This window comes from Pelobates fuscus, chromosome 10 (genome assembly GCF_036172605.1).
Source record: "Pelobates fuscus isolate aPelFus1 chromosome 10, aPelFus1.pri, whole genome shotgun sequence".
NCBI classification, from domain to species: domain Eukaryota; kingdom Metazoa; phylum Chordata; class Amphibia; order Anura; family Pelobatidae; genus Pelobates; species Pelobates fuscus.
This window is the reverse complement of record NC_086326.1, coordinates 90,889,719-90,909,062: the sequence shown is the minus strand read 5'-3', so window position 1 is coordinate 90,909,062 and position 19,344 is coordinate 90,889,719. Positions and strand designations below refer to the sequence as shown.

General features: G+C 39.2%; 1 protein-coding gene across 4 annotated transcripts in view; it reads right to left on the bottom strand.

Annotated features, from left to right (window-relative positions):
- The window catches only part of MARCHF8 (membrane associated ring-CH-type finger 8), a 315,603-nt gene that overhangs the window by 71,159 nt on the left and 225,100 nt on the right, over positions 1–19,344 (bottom strand). The window contains exon 1 of one of the 4 annotated variants that reach the window (XM_063435263.1): positions 5,867–6,108. The exons of the other annotated variants lie outside the window; for them this stretch is intronic. Coding sequence (XP_063291333.1) covers positions 5,867–5,896 — 30 coding nt within the window. The 5' untranslated portion in view covers positions 5,897–6,108. Of the gene's footprint in view, positions 1–5,866; positions 6,109–19,344 lie in introns of those variants that run through there. 4 annotated transcript variants of the gene reach the window in all.

Below are 19,344 nucleotides of genomic sequence, written 5' to 3'. Positions count from 1 at the left end.
AATTTGATTTTGAAACCCTGATATCCATGAAACCTCTTAGTCTTCTTGCCTGTACATATGTCTGATAAAGGGCACAAGGTAAATTCCTATGTTGCCAAACACACATTTTTATTATTAATTATTTATATAGCGCCATCATATTCCGTAGCGCTGTACAATGGGTGGACTAACAGACATGTCATTGTAACCAGACAACTGGACGTACAGGAACAGAGAGGTGAAGGGCCCTGCTCAATGAGCTTACATTCTAACTAATTGGTGTAACATTGCAATTAACAAAATCCAGATGTTCAGATTCCTAAAATGTTACTGCAGGCCCACATCATTTTGGATTGTTTGTACATTGTTTTAAGGATTTACCATTTACAAAGCTACTATTGTCAAACTGGTTACTTACGGATACAACCGTCAAACTTTAAAACCTGACAGGAGATCACATCACACCACAAGATGTATTGCCGTATATGAGGTCTCGGAGGACCACAACAGCCTGCTGTAGTAGTTTTGGTGGCAGGACTCCCCTGGCGCCATCCCAATGTAATTTGCCAAACATTTTAGAATAGTTTGACAACTTACTTTAGTGCCCGTCCCACATCCAGTCTTCTCTTGCAAGAGAAGCTAGATGACTATTCAGCCAAGCACAGTCAGTCAAGGGCACCACAATCATTGGCTGAGAGTGCTCAACTGATACTCCTAGCCAACAAGTCCAGTCCTGCATGATTGCTGTTTAGCTTAGCAGTGTTATTTGGATTCTCCAGAAACCAAAATCACAGAAGCAGAGTATGTGGGGCTGTGGGCACCCAGGCAAGTTGTCAAACAGACTGGGATGGCACCAGGGCACTCCTGGAACCATAACCACTATACGGACTGTAGTGTTTATGGTGCTCGGAGTGGTCTTTTAGGACTTGTGAAAACCAGATGACAAACATGGTTAAGATAGCAATCCAAAACACAGTTAAAGGGCACAGTTTTTTTTTTTTTTTTAAACTAGCAGTACCACTTCATAAAATATCTGCTGTAATGTGTTGCATTTTTCAATTACATACAAGTAATTTGCATGTAAAGCACTACTAGTATACCCAACATACAGATGAAATCAGCAAGTCTTTACCATTGTGGAAAACAAAAAATAATTAGCACTTTACATCTGAGTTATTGGATCAAAGACTTGGGTTAAGCAATGCCTAGCACCAAAACTCTAACGTGAAAATATCGGTCTTTCTTACTTCATTAATATGTTGCCTGATTATAGATCCCACTGGTTTCACTGGATAGTCAGAAACTAACTGGGCACAGAATGCTTTTATGACGGAAATTGACAATATTTGGACAATATTGAGGTGCCCAATTCCAGGATAGATCATTTTGTTTTTCAGACATATTTGCTAAATGTGTGTGATAAGAGAATATTAGAACTCTCTAGCAGCCCCTCTTTAAATACTAAAAAAAATACAAATGTGTATTATTCTGAAAAGTCTCCTACATTCCCAGTGTGAGAAATGAGGCGTTTACTACCACATTTCCATAAACAGGAACTTTCGCTACTGGGGATTTTGCAAAGACTACACAAAGATGATTTGTCTGCTTACATGGTGACTAGGTGACTAGGCTACATATGCTTACCTGAAACCCTCTCTCCTTGTCCGGACTTTTAAATTCCTCTTGAAGCTGTTAATGGGATACTGTAGTGCCTGGAATACAAAGCTGTATTTCTGGCACTACCAATCCCTCTGCCTCCCCCCTCCCTTGTGCCCCTTCCTACCCAGTAAATAAAGGGTTAAATACCCTTTATTTACTGACCTGATCCCAGCGCTGATGTCCCTCGGTGCTGAGGCAATGCTCCTCCCCCTCCTCCGCCCTGAATGTGGTCTACTGTGCATTCTCTACTGTGCATTATCTCCTAAGGGGAGAATTCTGACGCTGGCGGTCCTCATGCAGAGCGTGAGAACGTCCAGCGTCCGATAACGAACCAAAAGTTGGTTTCAATTCAGGAAGCCCTCTGGTGGCGGTCTGATAGAAAGCCACTGAGGGCAGACTTAGAGCTGCAATGTAAACATTGCAATTCTCTGGAACTTCAGTGTTTTACATTGCAGCACTAGGTGCAAAAGGAACACAGCACCCAGACCACTTCAATGAGCTGAAGTGGTCTGGATGCCTACAGCGTCCCTTTAATGGCAGGTCCATCTGCTAGAGCCACATCAAAAAGGGGGTCTATGAGAAATCCAATGAAACTACAAGATCGTCTATGGTTATGTGTGATGCACAATGAAATACAATTGGCATCTATGGCACTTTGTACAGAAAAGGTTGGAGAAGAGCAACATTTGGTGGAGAATCTCAACCTTTGCCAAACGTCATCCAGGACCTCACCTGCCAGTAAGATACTGCAGAAGTGACATTTTGCACTATAATTCCAAACTCGGATGGCTATACCTGACCTCAAGTGCTTAACCCAGGTTTTGTTAGTGAAGACGGGTAAGACCCCAGGTAAGAAGTCAAACTGCTCAAAAATGTATGACTCTTTGCAATGGGGGGAGGTGCTGAGCAGGACACTTCTGGCACCATAACCACTATAGAGACCTGTAAGTGGTTATGGTATTTCAAGCATGCCTTAACATTGGAAGATAGGACCAGATTTTGTCATTTTAGCAAGCACCTGCATTAAACATTGTATCAAATTTAACTGAAAGCTAATGAGATATCAATACTCTGTTTTGCATCTACATGCAACAATTAAAAAAAAAAAAAATCTTTAAATACTTACCGGTAAATGCACAAAATGTTGACTACACCTTGACATTTTCATATGCCTTTTAAAATATATAAAGTGACAAAAACATAACCTATAAGTAAACAAATGCTCACTACGAATAGCGGTTAAAGCTCATATTTGTTTCATAACTCGCTAGTTCCTTTTGAAGGAAGAATCCTTGCCTTCTAAATATTTTTTTTTCCCTCACCATGTTATCCACATTCACATTTTCGTCGTAGTACATTTTTTTCAGTCATGTAATTGCGAGAGAGCAATCATAGGTTTCAAGCTTTCGTTGCCATAGCACCAGCGAAACCTTCTTGTAGGGTTTTGGTCTTTCGTGTGTTTACAACTCTTTGTCAAAGGAAATGACTTGTCTAGTTAATTGTCTGATTAACATAATAGAGCATAATAGATTTCAGATAGGTGGAACAGCATCTTGAAAGCTTTATTTATCAAGTTAAAAAAAGAAAAAGATGGCATCCAATACATTTTAGATTATTTTGTGTATGAGAGAGAAAATGCCTGATTGCATCTATTTTTACAATGCCACCTTCAGAAACACTCAGGTACATTCTGACTGTAAAGCTATCAAAGGCAGGCTTCGTAATATCCATCTACACATATTCTGTAATACTCTGTCTTTCCATAATTAACAGACAGTAAATTGTGTCAGGATCTTGCCTTGACTTTCAACACAATGAAATGCTTTCTCAACATGTGTGAGTTGTAAAAGGTATTTAAAACAATGATGTGAGTGGAATTGCAACATAGAAGATAACTATAATGTCCACTGTGTGCTTAGCCAGCCCGGAAACCACACTGTAAATTGGATTAATTAGCTGGTGTAAACCACAATCTCAATTCTCTGGATCAGGCCCACAGACAATCAACTTTAACTGATGACAGTGATATGTTTAATAGCATGAACAAAGGATTGAGTCTCTACGTGCTTTCTTCTCTGACCCATTGTCTGTGCATTCTTCTCTGACCCATTGTCTCTTATGCCACAGTGTCTCTTAGCATGACTACGTTGTTTCTACCCTATTAAAATATCAGAAACTTGATTTCCATTGAATACTTTAGTTTAGACTGATTAGCAAGGTAAATTAAACCAACAAACACAAAATACGAAACTTACTGTAATTTTTTTTTAACTGTGTTTAACTCTTTTTGTTTTTAATTTTAAATAATTATATCTGCATATTTGAATTTAACTTGAAAAGAGCTTTCTCTAAAATACACATTCTTTAGTTTTTCCAAGAAAAAAAAAAAAAAAATAGGCATGAATTTCTCTTCTTCCCTAGCGACACAAAATTACTGCCTCTTTAAAATCACCTGTTAAGATCCTGTAATTGCCTAGCTCTCTTTGGGAGTTACATCATACTGCTAAGTATTATGTAACAATGTCATTTTCAACCTAGAGTTTTAAAAGTTGTTTTGCATAGTTTGTGTGTCCAAAACTGTGGCACGCAATACCGGCTAAAATAATAGTTTATACACAAGCACAGATCGGAAATCAGTAGGACGATGCACGTCATGCTAAACACACCTGCCAAACAACTAGCAACATTTATCTTATTTTTAATAAATATGTATCATTTAATATAATATATTGCACGATGAGTTATTGAGCAAAAAAAAGTAATTTATTTACACTAAGATTAGGTATGTAAAGGGTATGTATATCTTATCCCATACGTTTTATTCTTCATGCTATCAATATGAAACTGTTTTGCACATAAATAACATGCAAACAAATCAGGATTGCATGCGGTATAACGTTAGACCAATAACTAGCGTCAAGTGTTTAAACAGGAAGTTGAACAAGTAATCCAGTCGGCTTCTCTACAAGCAAAGCAAACTACAAATGACGACATTCGCTAGGATGCCTTGCTCATACTTGGGGAACAGCATGAATAAGGGATTCTACCCATAAACTCTGATGGAGACATGTGTTGCACTAATTCTCTAGGACTGCCTGCATTCACACAATGATGCCTTCTGCCCATACACTAATCCCCAGCAGACCATGTGACCATCAAGCTTCTCCCTGGGGATTGCACACAAAGCTAACAGTTTTTTTTTTTCCATGCAGCAGTGATGTCATGATTTGTGTCTATGTTGCTAGCATCTAAAGCAGAAATGACAAGCTCATGTTCTAATGGGTAAACACGTTACTGATTTTTTGTATTCTAGTGCTATGAACCGTAACAGCTTTCCAATACGTCCTAAAAAAAAACACTACTCTATAGCAGGATCCAGCATCTACACTTACTAAGAAAGAGACAAAGCTGGTGGCAATATGCATCTTGCCAAATGACATTTCATGTCTGTGCTTGGTGAAAGCAGCCTGCATATAATATAGATAAACACGAAACAAAGGGCCCTTTGTTTATGTCATAAGATGCTGTAGGGATTCTATGAAAACTAGGTCCATCACAAACTAGTCCTGCTCACAGACAGACACATCTCCTGTATATATTTGGCACAATCACTGCTAATCAGTGGTAAATTAACACCATATACGATCTCAACACATTGCAAGTGGCATTGTCTGTCAATGCTATATGTACACAAGTATTAGAAAGAAAGAAAAAAACAACTAATTAGAATATACAAAAAAAAAATAACGAATAAATAAATAGTGAATGGCAGAACACATGCGGTTTCTAAATGTGTGTACACTGTAACGTATAATACCCACTCTATAATGTAAGAACTAGATTTCTACAACAGATACAAAATACACACATACACGTACGACAATACTTGCAGATTTTGTATTTATTATATGCAGACAGAGATTTTACAGGCATTAGAACAAAGCCATTCTAGGAGCAGAAGGATAATCGTATGCCAACATATTTGTTTTATCAAGCAATAATGCTATGCTGATAAATACACTACATTAATATTGGGTGAAAATGCTGTAATACACACACAGAGCAGAAGTAAAATAGCAGAACTGTTCGCAGAACTGCTATATTGTAGGCCATTTACTTCTGCAAGTGCCAGGAGCCAACATGTTATTGTTCTAATAAGCTTAGCAATACCCACATCAGTTCAAAAATAAATCAAAAGAGAAATTCTGCTGACAAAGCATTCCCCTACCTGAAGCTTCATTTTCCAGCACGAATGCATCAGTGTATCCTTTTTTTTAGAGCATGTTCTTCTTACATGACTCCAGTAATCCAGACTAAAGAGATGAGGACGGTGCACATCTGCTATCTGCCCTACATTTACTGTGCCTGCAGACGAAAAGGTGAAGTTGACTTGCCCGGGCTTGTTAAAGCCCACTCTGGCCAGCACAGATGAGAGTGACAGTGAGAGCACTTCCTCCAGCTGATTCCAGGGAGAAGCAGCAATGGATGAATAAATTATGTGCTCCTCTTTATCCTCCTTCAAACCCTGCTGCCCCCGCCTCCAACAGGAGATCTCAAATACTACCAAGTGCTATAGCATAGCGTGTTGTGAGGCTGCAAGAACATTGTAGATATAAAGGGCATAGTGTAATTTCTAACCATTTCAGTTCTGGAGGGTAGAACAAAGCTTTCCATCATAAAATGACTTGCTAACATTACACACAAATAGTTAAAGTGCAAACATTATTAACATTAACACATTTTTGTATTGTTTGTTTGTTTATTGTGCAATATAAGGCTTTGATTGGCTTTTCAGTGAATGTGAAAGTTAACACAGAGCTGTATATTCATGTTCATAGTGATGGGATCAGTGAGTCTCTTTTTAATGGAGGAAGATTATGTAATATAGCCAAATTTAAAGTGTTACTTCAACCATAAAAAAAAAAAACAGTTTTAATAAAACATTGTTTTTGGTCAGTTTAAAAAAAACAAAAACGTATTTATGATCTTTGTTCCCACAGCGAAACCTGTTCCCACGGCAACCTGATCCTCCCCTGGTTACATCACTCTCAATTGATGGAGTGGAAGGGATGTGAAGGATGGATTTCGAGGCAGGAGGCATGCTGACTACAGACGTTCAATAAGCACAGTACTGACATTAGCGGGCCCAGAACGTTTGTTCCGGACTGGCTAATGAGGCCCTAATGACACTGCTGGAGGTGGAGTTAAATTTCTGCCTGCAAAGGGATATATCTCTGTATGTTTCATTGTGAAATGTGGCAAATACAGTCTCCAAGCACCATAAACACTTCAAATCAATGAAGTGTTCACGGTGCTCGGAGTAACCCTTTAAGTGGGAACTCTGAGCATCATAACCACAAGAGCTTATGTGCTAGTTTTTGTACTCTGTATTTGTGCTCCATCACCATTTTGACTTAAGTAGTAGACAAAAACCTGTGTCTACCATGGAACCCACATCCCTGTCTCCTCTGCAGTCTGGATATTTATCAAGATTCAACCTTGGATAGCAGTAATAGCATTTGAATGGCACTGGCCTGCACGGTAGGATATTTTTAATGGATGATGCAGGACTGATTCTTCTAATGTTGGAGCAGCTGTAGAATGGCTATACTTTAGGTGACAAAAAGAGCACCGATTTTTGTCTTTGACTTAAAGCACCATGAGTGCTATAATGACTTGCAATGGTTATGGTACTATCTGTTTAAGGGATTTGCATCTCACTCTGTTCCTGCATAAACACACAATATTCACATGCTGATTTTGGGTAGCCAGAAATTGAATATTACCTTTGTATGGGGCAGTATATATAGTAAAATACGATCATGCTCTCCTTCAAACTCTTCAATCGCTCGGTCTCAGTGACTCTGTCCTCCCATGATTTTCCTCTTAGCTCTCCCAACGCTCATTCTGTGTCTCCTTTTCCAAGGATACCTCCTCCCCTCGTCCTGTCTCCGTTGGAGTCCCCCAAGGCTCTGTGCTTGGTCCCCTTCTATTTTCTCTTTACACTGCCTTTCTTGGCAAACCTATTGCCTCTTTTGGATTTCACTACCACCTGTATGCTGATGACGCCCAGATATATCTCTCCTCCCTGGACTTCTCCCCCACCGTCCTGCAATGTGTCACTGCTGGCCTTTCTTCCATCTCTGACTGGATGTCCTCCCGCTTTCTGAAACTCAATCTCTCTAAAACTAAACTCCTTGTCTTTCCTCCTCCTAATACTGATCCTCTTCTCTCACTCGCCCTTCAAGCCTCACATCCAGTATGTTGCCAAATCCAGTAGATTCCAACTTTAAAACATAGTTTCTTACAAAAGATGCTACCAAGGAGCTTGTCCATGCTCTAGTAATTTCCTGCATGGATTATTGTAACTCTCTCCTAATTGGTCTTCCCAAAAGTCGTATTGTCCCGCCACAGTCTGTAATGAATGCCGCAGGCAGACTGATTTTCCTCTCTAGTCGGTCCTCTCACACCTCTCCCCTCTGTCAGTCCTTACATTGGCTTCCTGTATCCTATAGGAGTCAATTTAACCCCTTAAGGACCAAACTTCTGGAATAAAAGGGAATTATGACATTTCACACGTCATGTGTCCTTAAGGGGTTAAAGTGCTAACCCATACATATAAAGCACTGAACAATTCTAGCCCCTCATATCTCTTCACAGATCCATAGGTATGCCCCTTCTCGGTCCCTCCGCTCTGCCAGTGACGTCCTCCAGTCCGCTGCTCGCACCCGTGTGGCCAATTCGCGTTTGCAGGACTTCTCGCGGGCGGCTCCCTTCCTATGGAATAGCCTGCCTACCCCCATCAGATTCTCCCCTAGTCTTCAATCGTTTAAGAAGTGCCTTAAGACCCATCTCTTTAGGAAAGCTTATGGCCTCCCAGAATAACCTCTACCTCATATACCTGTCCCTTGCTCTCTCATAAAGGGCAGCACTCTACTCTCTCCACCAGCTCTGCTTCACTTCTACCTTATTTGATTGCTATTTCCTGTCCTAATGTGTTTTACACCCCACCTCCTATAGACTGTAAGCCCGTTTGAGCAGGTCCTCTTCAACCTATCATTTCTGTAAGTTTTCTTGTAATTGTCCTATTTATAGTTAAATCCCCCCTCTCATAATATTGTAAAGCGCTACGGAATCTGTTGGCGCTATATAAATGGTGATAATAATAAAATGTTACACCCCCCCCAAAATAGATTTTAGAAATAAATCACAAACGATACAATGACTTTCTTAAAGGAACAGTACAGCTTTAGGAATACATGTTTGAGGTCATTAGACTTCCATTTATGTGCAATCATTAAATCATTAATAAAAAATACCTATACAAAAGAACTTAGGTGATTATGTCAAGTAAAAAATGTGTTTCTCACGTTATTTTTTTCCAGTTATGACTGAATTTATAAAATTATGGGGGCAGTTTCCTTCCACTGGTCTATTCTTCTTCATCTATAACAAAAGTTGTTTTTTTGTTTATTTTTTTTTTCCTTTTTGTCAGAGGCAGTATTGAGCTGAACTCTGACTGCTGTGCATGTGTTGTATTATTTTTCCATAGCAAATTATAGTCCTTCACACTATCATAGCAGAGATGCAATGGCTTCCATTCAAGTGAGCAGAAGCCACACTGTAATCTGCCCTTGCATATATGGCTTCCCACTCATTATGTGAATCACTGTGCAGTTTACCAGAGATAGGTCAACCCTTTCCTGGTTGGTGTCACAGAAGATCAAAGTGTGGTATTTACTAGAGGAGAGCAACATTCAGAGGAAAGTGTATTTTAATGTTTTTAAATGCATATTTAATGCATTTTAAAAAATTGATGGTGCCCACACCTGCTGAAAGATGTGAGCTTCTACTAGCAGAGAAACATAGTGTAACTTTACTTTCTCAAAATTTATTTATTTTTAAATTTTGCAGGAGTAAAAATCTTTAATCAACATGATTAAGTAACAGGCGTAATTTTCTGAAGAGTACCACAGTATTCTCTCCAGTTTAAATAAGATGTAATCCACCTTCCTGTGCCTATTTGCATTCTCATTAAAGGGACTGTTTAGGCACCATAACAACTTCATCTAAATGAAGATTTTATACTGCCAGGAGGCTCCTTGGATGTACTCTAACCTTAAGGGGTTAAACCATTCTTGAACCCCAGAATGACATCCGTCCCCCAGGCGGCATCCGACTTTTGAAATGTTGGTTATTGGGGCATCACTGATTGGCTGAGAGCAATCAGATGACTCTCAGTCAATCAGTGACTCACCATTCACTAATTCACTAAACTGGCTTGAAAAAGCTATGTTTCTTTCCAAGCCAGTTTCGTGAATGGCTTGGAAACTATTAACCACTGAAGGTAAGAGTGCGCACACGGAGGTCCTCCTCGCACCAGAACAACTTAATTTATATGAAGTTGTTATAGTGCCTGGAGTGTTCCTTTAAACTGGTAAATACTCCCCAGTGACGTCATGTTATTGGCATTTATTATTTTTTACACACTGTGCAGGGATGGGGCTGTTCTGAGAAATTGTAGGTTACTATATTACTAACCATGTATGCAACTAAAATGTAACTTAAAGGAACACTATAGGGTCAGGAACACAAACATGTATTCCTGAACCTATAGTGTTAAACCCACCATATAGGTGGCTTGCTCCTGAATCAATGCATCTCTATGAGGAAAATTCAGTGTCCCCATGCAGAGCGTGGAGAAGCTGAATGGCACTGCTGCCTACTGTGTTGCACTGAACCAGGAAGCACCTCCAGTGGTCATCTGAGGAGTGGCCACTTGGAGGTGTCCCTAGGGGCAATGTAAACACTGCCTTTTCTCTGAAAAGGCAGAGCTTGCATTTAAATGCCTGAAGGCAATGATTATACTCACCAGAAAAACTACATCAAGCTGCAGTTGTTCTGGTGACTATAGAGTCCCTTTAAACAAGAACATATCTTATTTGCACATACTGATTTCTAAACATTACTATGAGTGTGGTTGCTGTGGAGCACTGTTATTCGCTCAGAGATATTAGCAATATGGAGCTCCAAGACAAAGAAGACATTAGGATAGATAAGTGGGAAAAAGGGATTTGGGTGAAAAACATGTCCTTCTAAATAGGGACACTTGGGAAGTATGATTTTGTAGGATAAGACCGTAGTGCTTAAATATACATCGAGAACTTATGTTGCCTAATCTATGGAGACTTCTAAAAGACAAGAGCTGCAGCTCCACAGAAAATAGTTATTGTGATAGTGATGTCATGGGTGCAATTATTCCTCGTAACGAAGTAGGAATGTTTAGATCACATACTATGTCATCAGGCAAACAAGGCATTATGAAAACGTTTTTCTCTTTTTTTTCTTCAAGATGTACCAGCATCTACTGCAAGCGGTTTCAAATCTCGTCTAGTGAAAATGTTCTAGCCAGTGTGATAAGATATGCTGTACCTGCTTTGTGCCACTTATGGCGAATCGACTCTGGTGGTTATTTTCATAAGTGTTGTGATAGGTGTTTTCCCATTATTCAGCATGTAATCTCACAGACCCAGAGTTTGTTAAGTGGAATATATTGCTTAATATTAGGGATGCACCGAAATTGCGGCCGAAAAGGGGCCTATCCCATTTTGGCCAAAAAATGGATAGAATCTGCCGAAAATTACACCCATGTCATGTTCCCGGGGTGGGTGATCAGGAGCGTGCGGTGTGTTGGTGATCGGGAGCGCGCGCTGGACGGACCATTGAGGCGAGCTGGCGAATAACGTCGGGTGGTGCGGAGCATGCTGGGGCAGTGAGCGGTGATAGCAGGACACACGGTGCAGGTAGTGAGCACACTGAGAAGAGCCACGCAGAGAGCCGAGCCCACCGGCCGCCATCTGTCATCCCGAGCGGAGAGCGATATAAGAGCTGCTCTACGGCAACCAGGTAACGGGAGCGTGCATCTGGAACTGCTCTACCGGGACATGGAGGTCAGTGTGCATAGGTGTCAACACTCCCGTCTTTATTATTGTTGCAGCCAATATATGTACTGGGGGGGTTATCCCACATTATAAAATCTGTAGGCAGATTTCAAAATGGAGGGGAGGACTGGGCAATAGGAGCATGCATGCAGCTCTTTAGCTGTGTTATATGCCTGGTTTGTTGGAGTGGGCAGGCTGTCAGTCAGCCTGGCCACACTCTTTAAGAGCAGACTAGCCCCCCCTTTTGGCAGGCAGACCAGCCCGCTTTTGGCCTTCAGCAATCTCTCTGCCTACCTGCATCCTAGGAAACGTTGGTAAGTACAGTATAGTGACATTATATCATTATATGGGTAGTGTGTGTATATTGATATTATATTATTATGGGCGGTGTGTATAGTGAGATTCTATTGGCAGTGTGGATATAGTGACTTTTTTAATGTGGTGTATATAATAATTTATGACTGGCAACCTCAGCAGTATAATATGTAATATGAAAAGATGCCTTATTATTTATTTTATTGGCTTGTAGTTTTTCATTTTAGATTAATTAAACTCATTAAAAAGTCTAATATTAATACATTTATAGAAAAGGCTATTTTAAAATAGTTTGCAGGAAAAAAAAATAATACATTTTCATTTTTTGGCCAAGGGCATCCTGAATTTTCGGTTTCCGCCCAGAATTTTGATTTCGGTGCATCCTTACTTAATATATATTCTAGTGTAATATCCCCTAGGTTTTTTTTAATATTATGCTTTTTTGTGACCTTATATTTTTACTTTAGTCCATTTGTATTCATCGTTATATATATTTTATATATTATATGTTTCTCTTTTTATTAGTTAAAAAAAAAAAAAAGATACGGTGGACTAAAAATAAATAAATATATATATTATTTGTTTTGCTTAATTGGATGTGAAGGTGTATACCATCAGAGGCTAAGTTGACTATTCAGCCCAATAAAGGTTCTACTTTTAAAATATGTACTACAACTAAGTGGTTTTTGTAAACTGGAATTATGATGCGTGTTAATGGAAGTTCCTAAGCAGGAGCTTTTAGTGTTAATGAAGTAGTGCAGCAGGGGCGGTGCCCATTGAACTCTAGGTAAGAAGAAAGGCATGCTGTAGTGGTTATAGTGCTTGGAGTGTTGCTTTATTTTATCCTCACTTTCTATGCTGACCAAAGGTGACTATCACTACTTTTTCATTTGTGTATATAAGTAAAAACATGTAGGTCTCCCAGCATACATATTTGAGTTTGTCTTGTTTTGCTATACACAGTATTTAATCTGAAATCTAATTATCATAATCTAATTATCATAACCTATTTAGCGCAGCAGCAGTTAAAGAACTAATAGTAGAACTCCAGAGAAACAAATCAATGTCTAATAGGTTTACCAAAAAAACATGTTTTTACATTCTGGGGTCATGTTTCGCAAACCTGCCTCTTACAGTGTGGTAGCCCAGGGGTACTATGGAAGGTACATTTTACTTAACCGGAAGCTGTCCTTTGTGGCCACCATCTGCATCCTGTGGATCCCCTTCAGCTCCTGGTGCTACATCTGCCAGGAGCCTACATTAGTCCTGTACTCTTGTGAATGTGCAAGAGTACTACACTGATGTCAATGGAGGACCACGCAAGATCACGGGATCCTCCATAGAAAATGTCTGTTTCAAAACTTGATGGAAGTAGCTCCTCATTTTGTCAAGTTGTCAGATGTAGGAAAAATGCAAGACAACAGCTCTACTTTGTTTTATGATATCTTTTAATTGCTTTGGAATTTCAATGAAATTAGAACACAGTCGATGTGAGTATTTCATAAAGTTTACCCTTATAAAATAATTTTTGGGGGGGTTAGAGGGGATGAGGTGACAGAGATGCTTTAATTTGCAATAATGGCAAGCTCAGGTTACAAGAAACCATGTTTCTGTACATTTTCGTGAAAGGTTGTATTAATTAAAAAGTGAAAATTAAAGCATGTAAGAATTTCAAAGACAAAAGCCTACTATAGGGAACCAAAATCATGCAATTTTCTGGATCATGGTTCCACAGAAGGTTAAAAAAAAAGAATGCCATTTCAAAATTGGAATTAAACTTGTAGTCATTTCACAAACCCAACATCTCATGGAGGCACTTACAGTTTTAATCACAATATCCGTTTGTTGTTCTTACAACCAATTAAAGGACTATGGCGAGATCAGGGAAGGGTTCCAATAAATATTCTACCAATCCTGGCTTACGTCACTTTGCACACCAAGTAATTGCACTGGTCTCTACTAAAGGCATTTTGATACCTGCACTTTCATCCGACAATGACAATGGTCGAATCCCTTTCAACTTTGTTAAATATAACTATTCTATTGAAATCTGCACTTTTTGTAAACTGTATAAAAGAAGTCACACTCTTCATACATAAAGCAATTCAGAAAGCTAAAGTGCTTTAGCGATCCGGGGTGACCCTTTAAGGATTCAAATGTAATTCCTAATTAGGGTAAGCAGTTACCATGATACTAACCAAGCATCCTGATTTGGTTATATTATTATTGGACCTTGAACATTATATCTTATTGTTTTAACACCTACATTTCCTCATTTTAAAATACCGGCCTCTTTAAAATACTGAGTCTTCAAATTTGTTCTACATTTTTTTTTTTTTTTTTTTAAAAGCACCCCAACACAACCACTTTATAGATCAAGTACTGTAAAAATAACGTTGCATACAATACGCTGGTGCCATACCCAATGTTAATATCAAATTGTTTAGGAACTTCTCGGCTGCATTGATAATGTACAATTTACAGTTCTCCATTATCAATGCAATTTTGTCCAACCTGGCAAAAGTCTTGCAGTGTTGGGAGTGGTAGTTCAGCTAACCGCTTCCCTACGTCTAAAGGTTTTAACTGAACTACAAGTATCCTTGCCCTGAGTAAAAAGTAGGGTTGTACACAGAGAGCTTTGATTTCGGCTCATCAGACCTTCCTCTTACACTATATTCTTTGCCGTTCTGACTTAAGCAGGCCCAACAGACCTCATACACCAGAATAAGAGGCTCCTGGTTAGGAACTACTTAATGGAGTGGGCAACGGTTATGGGTGATAAAGTTATATGTGTGGATTTACACAAAAAGTCTGAGCACATACAAGTGTGTTTTGAAGGCTCATGGGACAATCATGTAGCTCAGGACATAGAAGAGCTGCAGATGTGTTTTCTTTACCACCTTCCCTGTGTGACTAACCAAAGCAGACACTCCAATGGTGTCTAGGATAATGGAGATTTCCGAGAAATGACAGTTCCAGAGAAAATGTAAATCAAAGGCCTCCTTGATGATAACCAGACATAGTAGACATAAAGATTCTGAGAGTAGACACAATTTTTCCTTTGTTAGAAGGAATCCAGATCATTAATACAACATAAACACTGCATGTTAATAAATGTTATTGTGAAATTGTTAAATATGTACAGGTTTATGGATTATTATTTTTTAAACGGATGCTGTAGGCACAGGTGTCAGAGCCTGACAGGGTTTTTTCTGCCCCCCCTTCTCCCCCTACTTTTTTGTTTTAGTGAATTTGTATGTTTGCCAGGTCCGTCTGCTAAAACAACACTTGAGCAGACGATATGGAAGACAGGAAGCTCTGTTCAATGTGAAATGCAAAGTGTGTCTTTGCATCCAGGAGAATATGAAAATCATGGTGAGTTTCCCAAATTATGTATGCACTTATGGTGTATGTAATTTACTGGCTTACAATACATTCAGATCGGAAACACAACAGCCAAGGAGAATGGCAAAGGCAATAAAAAGAAAATGTTACAAACACGGTTTCCTTTCTGATAAATACAAAACAATGAAGGGTCCATCATCTCAACTTCTCCTAGCAACTCCACCTTACTATAAGGGGCAGGGAATGTTGCACTGATGTATATATGCTCACATGTAATATCAGCTTTTCTAAGACAAGCAAACATGTAATTTATGTGATTTTTTTGTTGTTGTCTTAACAGTTATATTGTGAGATGCTTGTCCCGCTGTTATGGTCAAGCTCTGGTTGGCTGCCAGACGTTCTTGGTTGACATCCTCTCTGTTTGGGAAGGTGTACCTCAAACGGTGATCAGTGGAATACATTGCTTCAGGGAGCTCTGACTGATCTGCACTCACCAGACATGCAGAATCTAAGCTCCCTCACTACAGTGAGAGCCAGGGTCGCACAACTGCATCAGAAAGATGTCCTGATTTTCATACTGGCCCATGGGTTTGTGGGATGCCGCCGTAGAGCCCTTGTTCCAAGCGAATGCCTTATTCACCTAATGGTAGCACCAGCCCTGACAATTCATGCCAATTTATTTTTCAAGATCCATTTATTTTAATAGAAATTATGATGAGAAAACAGGGAAATTCATTATTTGTTTAGCATAATAATGAATTCAAGATGCCCCAGATAGTTTTAACCACCTTATGGATTGTGTAGCAATCCATAGCAAAGCCCCACTAATCTGTCCAGGACGAGGATTAAGCAAATCCCATGTTATCACGACAGTTCTGACATCTTGTTGGAATTTAAGGGGTTTCCAAAACAAATTGCTGAAGTTCTGTGAGAATTTAGGAGCAGACACAGCGCAAACTACTAAAAGGTTCATGCAATAGACATTTCTGAAAAGTGGCAAAACAGGAAAGGGAGGGAAAATTACGCGAATGATGACAAGAATCTAAGCCTACCCCTAACTTTACCCCCAAACCTACCCCTAACCCTAGTAGGGGTAGAGGTAGGGTTAGGAAATTGCCGAAGTCCCAAATTTCGGAAGTGCCAAATTGGACTTTTTTGCCCATGCGCATCCCTATCATGCAACACCACAGTTAGTGAGTTACCATGGCAGTACGTTTCACCTACAGTAATTAAGTCAAGACCTGAACATTAAAATGTGTATGTTCCACTTCATTATATACACTTATCTCATGCTATAGAGGCTTGTTCTTCAAAGCCAAAGTGTATGTTATGCTCCATTATACACAATGGAACAGATTATCGATTGACCAAAATAGATACATTTGAAATGAGTTTTTAAAACAGATTAAAGAATTTTAAGGTTGTATTCCAGAGAATATTGTTTTTTTCTTTAGGAACAAAAATATAAAGCATGTAAACAATCATTTATTTATATATTTTGACTATAATTAAACAGTATAATATAAAAAGATTGACAGATAAATACAAAAATAAAAGATTTATCTAGTAATCTGAATGCTCTGAAAGCAGAAAAAAGGAACAAGCAATGTATAGGGTGTGTAACATATATGGGGCATTAGTCCTTCCTGATTTAAACACTTAATGGTATCTCAGATCACAATTAATCTAATTACAGCGAGCAGGTATATTGTAGACTGGAAATGACCCCCATTCCTTTAATGTTTTACCTATAGCACATTTGAAAAAAATATGCAAAATATAATTAAAGCCAGGAATCTTATGAAAAGATGGATCTATCCAATCCATCCAAAAATAAAATCTTGATTGATACAGTGCCATTTGTGGATTTCTTGCAAATCCATTTATTTTGAATTGATTTTGTGGCCACCAAAAGGGCAATTTGTCCTAATTTTGAGTAGCATTTGTGACAGTGGCTATTTTAAACATGGCATGCTGGCCAAAGGCAAAGGTTAGGATGTAACTGCCTAGCATGGACACAGAAGGGTAGTGTGGGCGGGGCTACAGGGGTGGTTGCCCTGGGTGCAAAAATTTCAAAAAGTGCTGGCCTTGCTGTGTGCCATGACGGGCCAGATCAAAGATTTCCTTAACCGTCCCACTGGGAAAAGGAGGACCCAGGAGCTTTAACCTGCAGCTCTGCTACATCCTGCATGTTCCTCTCACGACTTCGAAGCATTGCTGTGGTTACCATGGTTAAACAGGCTGGATTTAGCGAGAGTGATCTTTAGCCGGAGGAGCTGCATGCTAGAGTTCAATTCCCAACGGACCAAAGGTAAGATGGGAGGCCGGATTGTTACGTTTATTTTTAAGTAAAAAAAAATAAAAATACACACACATATATACATATACATATATATATATATATATATATATATACACACACACACACACGTATGCACGGTGAGGGTGGGATTTAGATGCACAGGCACACTTTTTTCAGTAAGTCCGTGAGTGCTACCATTTTGTTTTTGTTTATATCATCCTGATCCTGATGAAAGTCCCGGCAGGGGAGTGAAATGTTGATCCCTGGACCTTTTCTTGCCTTAATAAAGAAATTTAATTCAAGAAGATCGTGCGTGTAGCCCTTTCTAACATTTGCTGTATATGCAATATTTGTCCTCTTGGACTGGCACCCGGTCATATCAATCCAGCCTGCATAATATAGGCCTATACCTCCCAACACATGCACACAGCTATTGATGTATCAGAGATCTACAATGAGCCAAGAAAGACTGAGTAATCTAGCAATACTGTCAATTGAGAGATATTTAAATGTAGATTTAAACACTTATTGAAAACTGTTATTAAAAAATTTAAACCAGGCAATTTTAACTAAGTTTGAGTATACTAGCATTAAATGCATTTTACTTTACTTACATCAGTGTTTTCTTATAATACAATACATGTGCTTGGGGGATAAGGGGTTCAATACTGAACTGATGGAAGGGACTCGGGGAGTGCCAACGGTCAACGGATTTGGGCACAATACTTGCCTTGCCCCGGGCGGTGGCAACCAACGCTATATCACTGCTTAGACACAGGTCTTGTCGTTTGGGGTTGCCAACAGAACTATTGCGGCCCCTTAGAAACCCACTGGCCAAGCACCCAACCCAGGCACACAGCAGACACAGACTATCAATTCCATCCAAATATGGATGAAACTGACATTAACAATGTAAAAATTGGACTTCTGCATTAGCTATAGGTGTACAGGCAGCCATGTTGTGCATGCCTTGTGGACCCTGGTTTTGGTTACACCTCTCAAAAACAGTTTGACCTAGAATCAGTGGGAGGGCACCACAAGTCTAGTAGGACCATAATAACTACAATGCAACTTGTAGTTGTAGGCACTTTAATAAACATAAATTTTTAAACTAATATTTCTAGTCATGTTTAAGTGGTATTTGTAAATCAGCAATCTTTTAAACTGATGGAAAAACTACTGGGGTGCACACTCTGAGATGTTCTGTGCACAGTTATGCCAATAATTTAGAGGCATTGTACTTTAATAACATACAGGAACATTTCTACCAACATAATTAGTCCTGTCTGTTCGTCCAAAAATATACAAGATGGGAAAACACACTGCATACAAAGCAGCTGGCAATTACATCCCAAGGACATATCACGGTAAGTATCTTCCCTGCATTCATTAAGCATAAACTCTAATAAAGTGCTAATTTCTTTGGCCAGTCTGCCATATTTAAAGGTACAGTAATTATGTGCATCAAAGAATAATGTAAGAGATGAAGACTCACAAAAATGCAGGGAGGTACAAGGGCAATCTGACATTTTTTTTCCCCTCCATGTGTAATCTCTCTCTCAGCCTGTGTGTACTCTAATGACACACTGTATAAATTCATATTCACTTGAGAATGTAGATTGCCTGATACAAGTAAAGAAAGCATTGTGAATGGTAATCAGACAGTTACAATCTGTTCTCGGTAGGACAATGAATTAAAACATCTACATTTGTATGAGCTAGTGTTCCCCTGGCACAATAGCAGAGGCAGTACATGTATTCATTTATTTACAAAGCTTAATGCACTCTCTGCAACTATAGAAC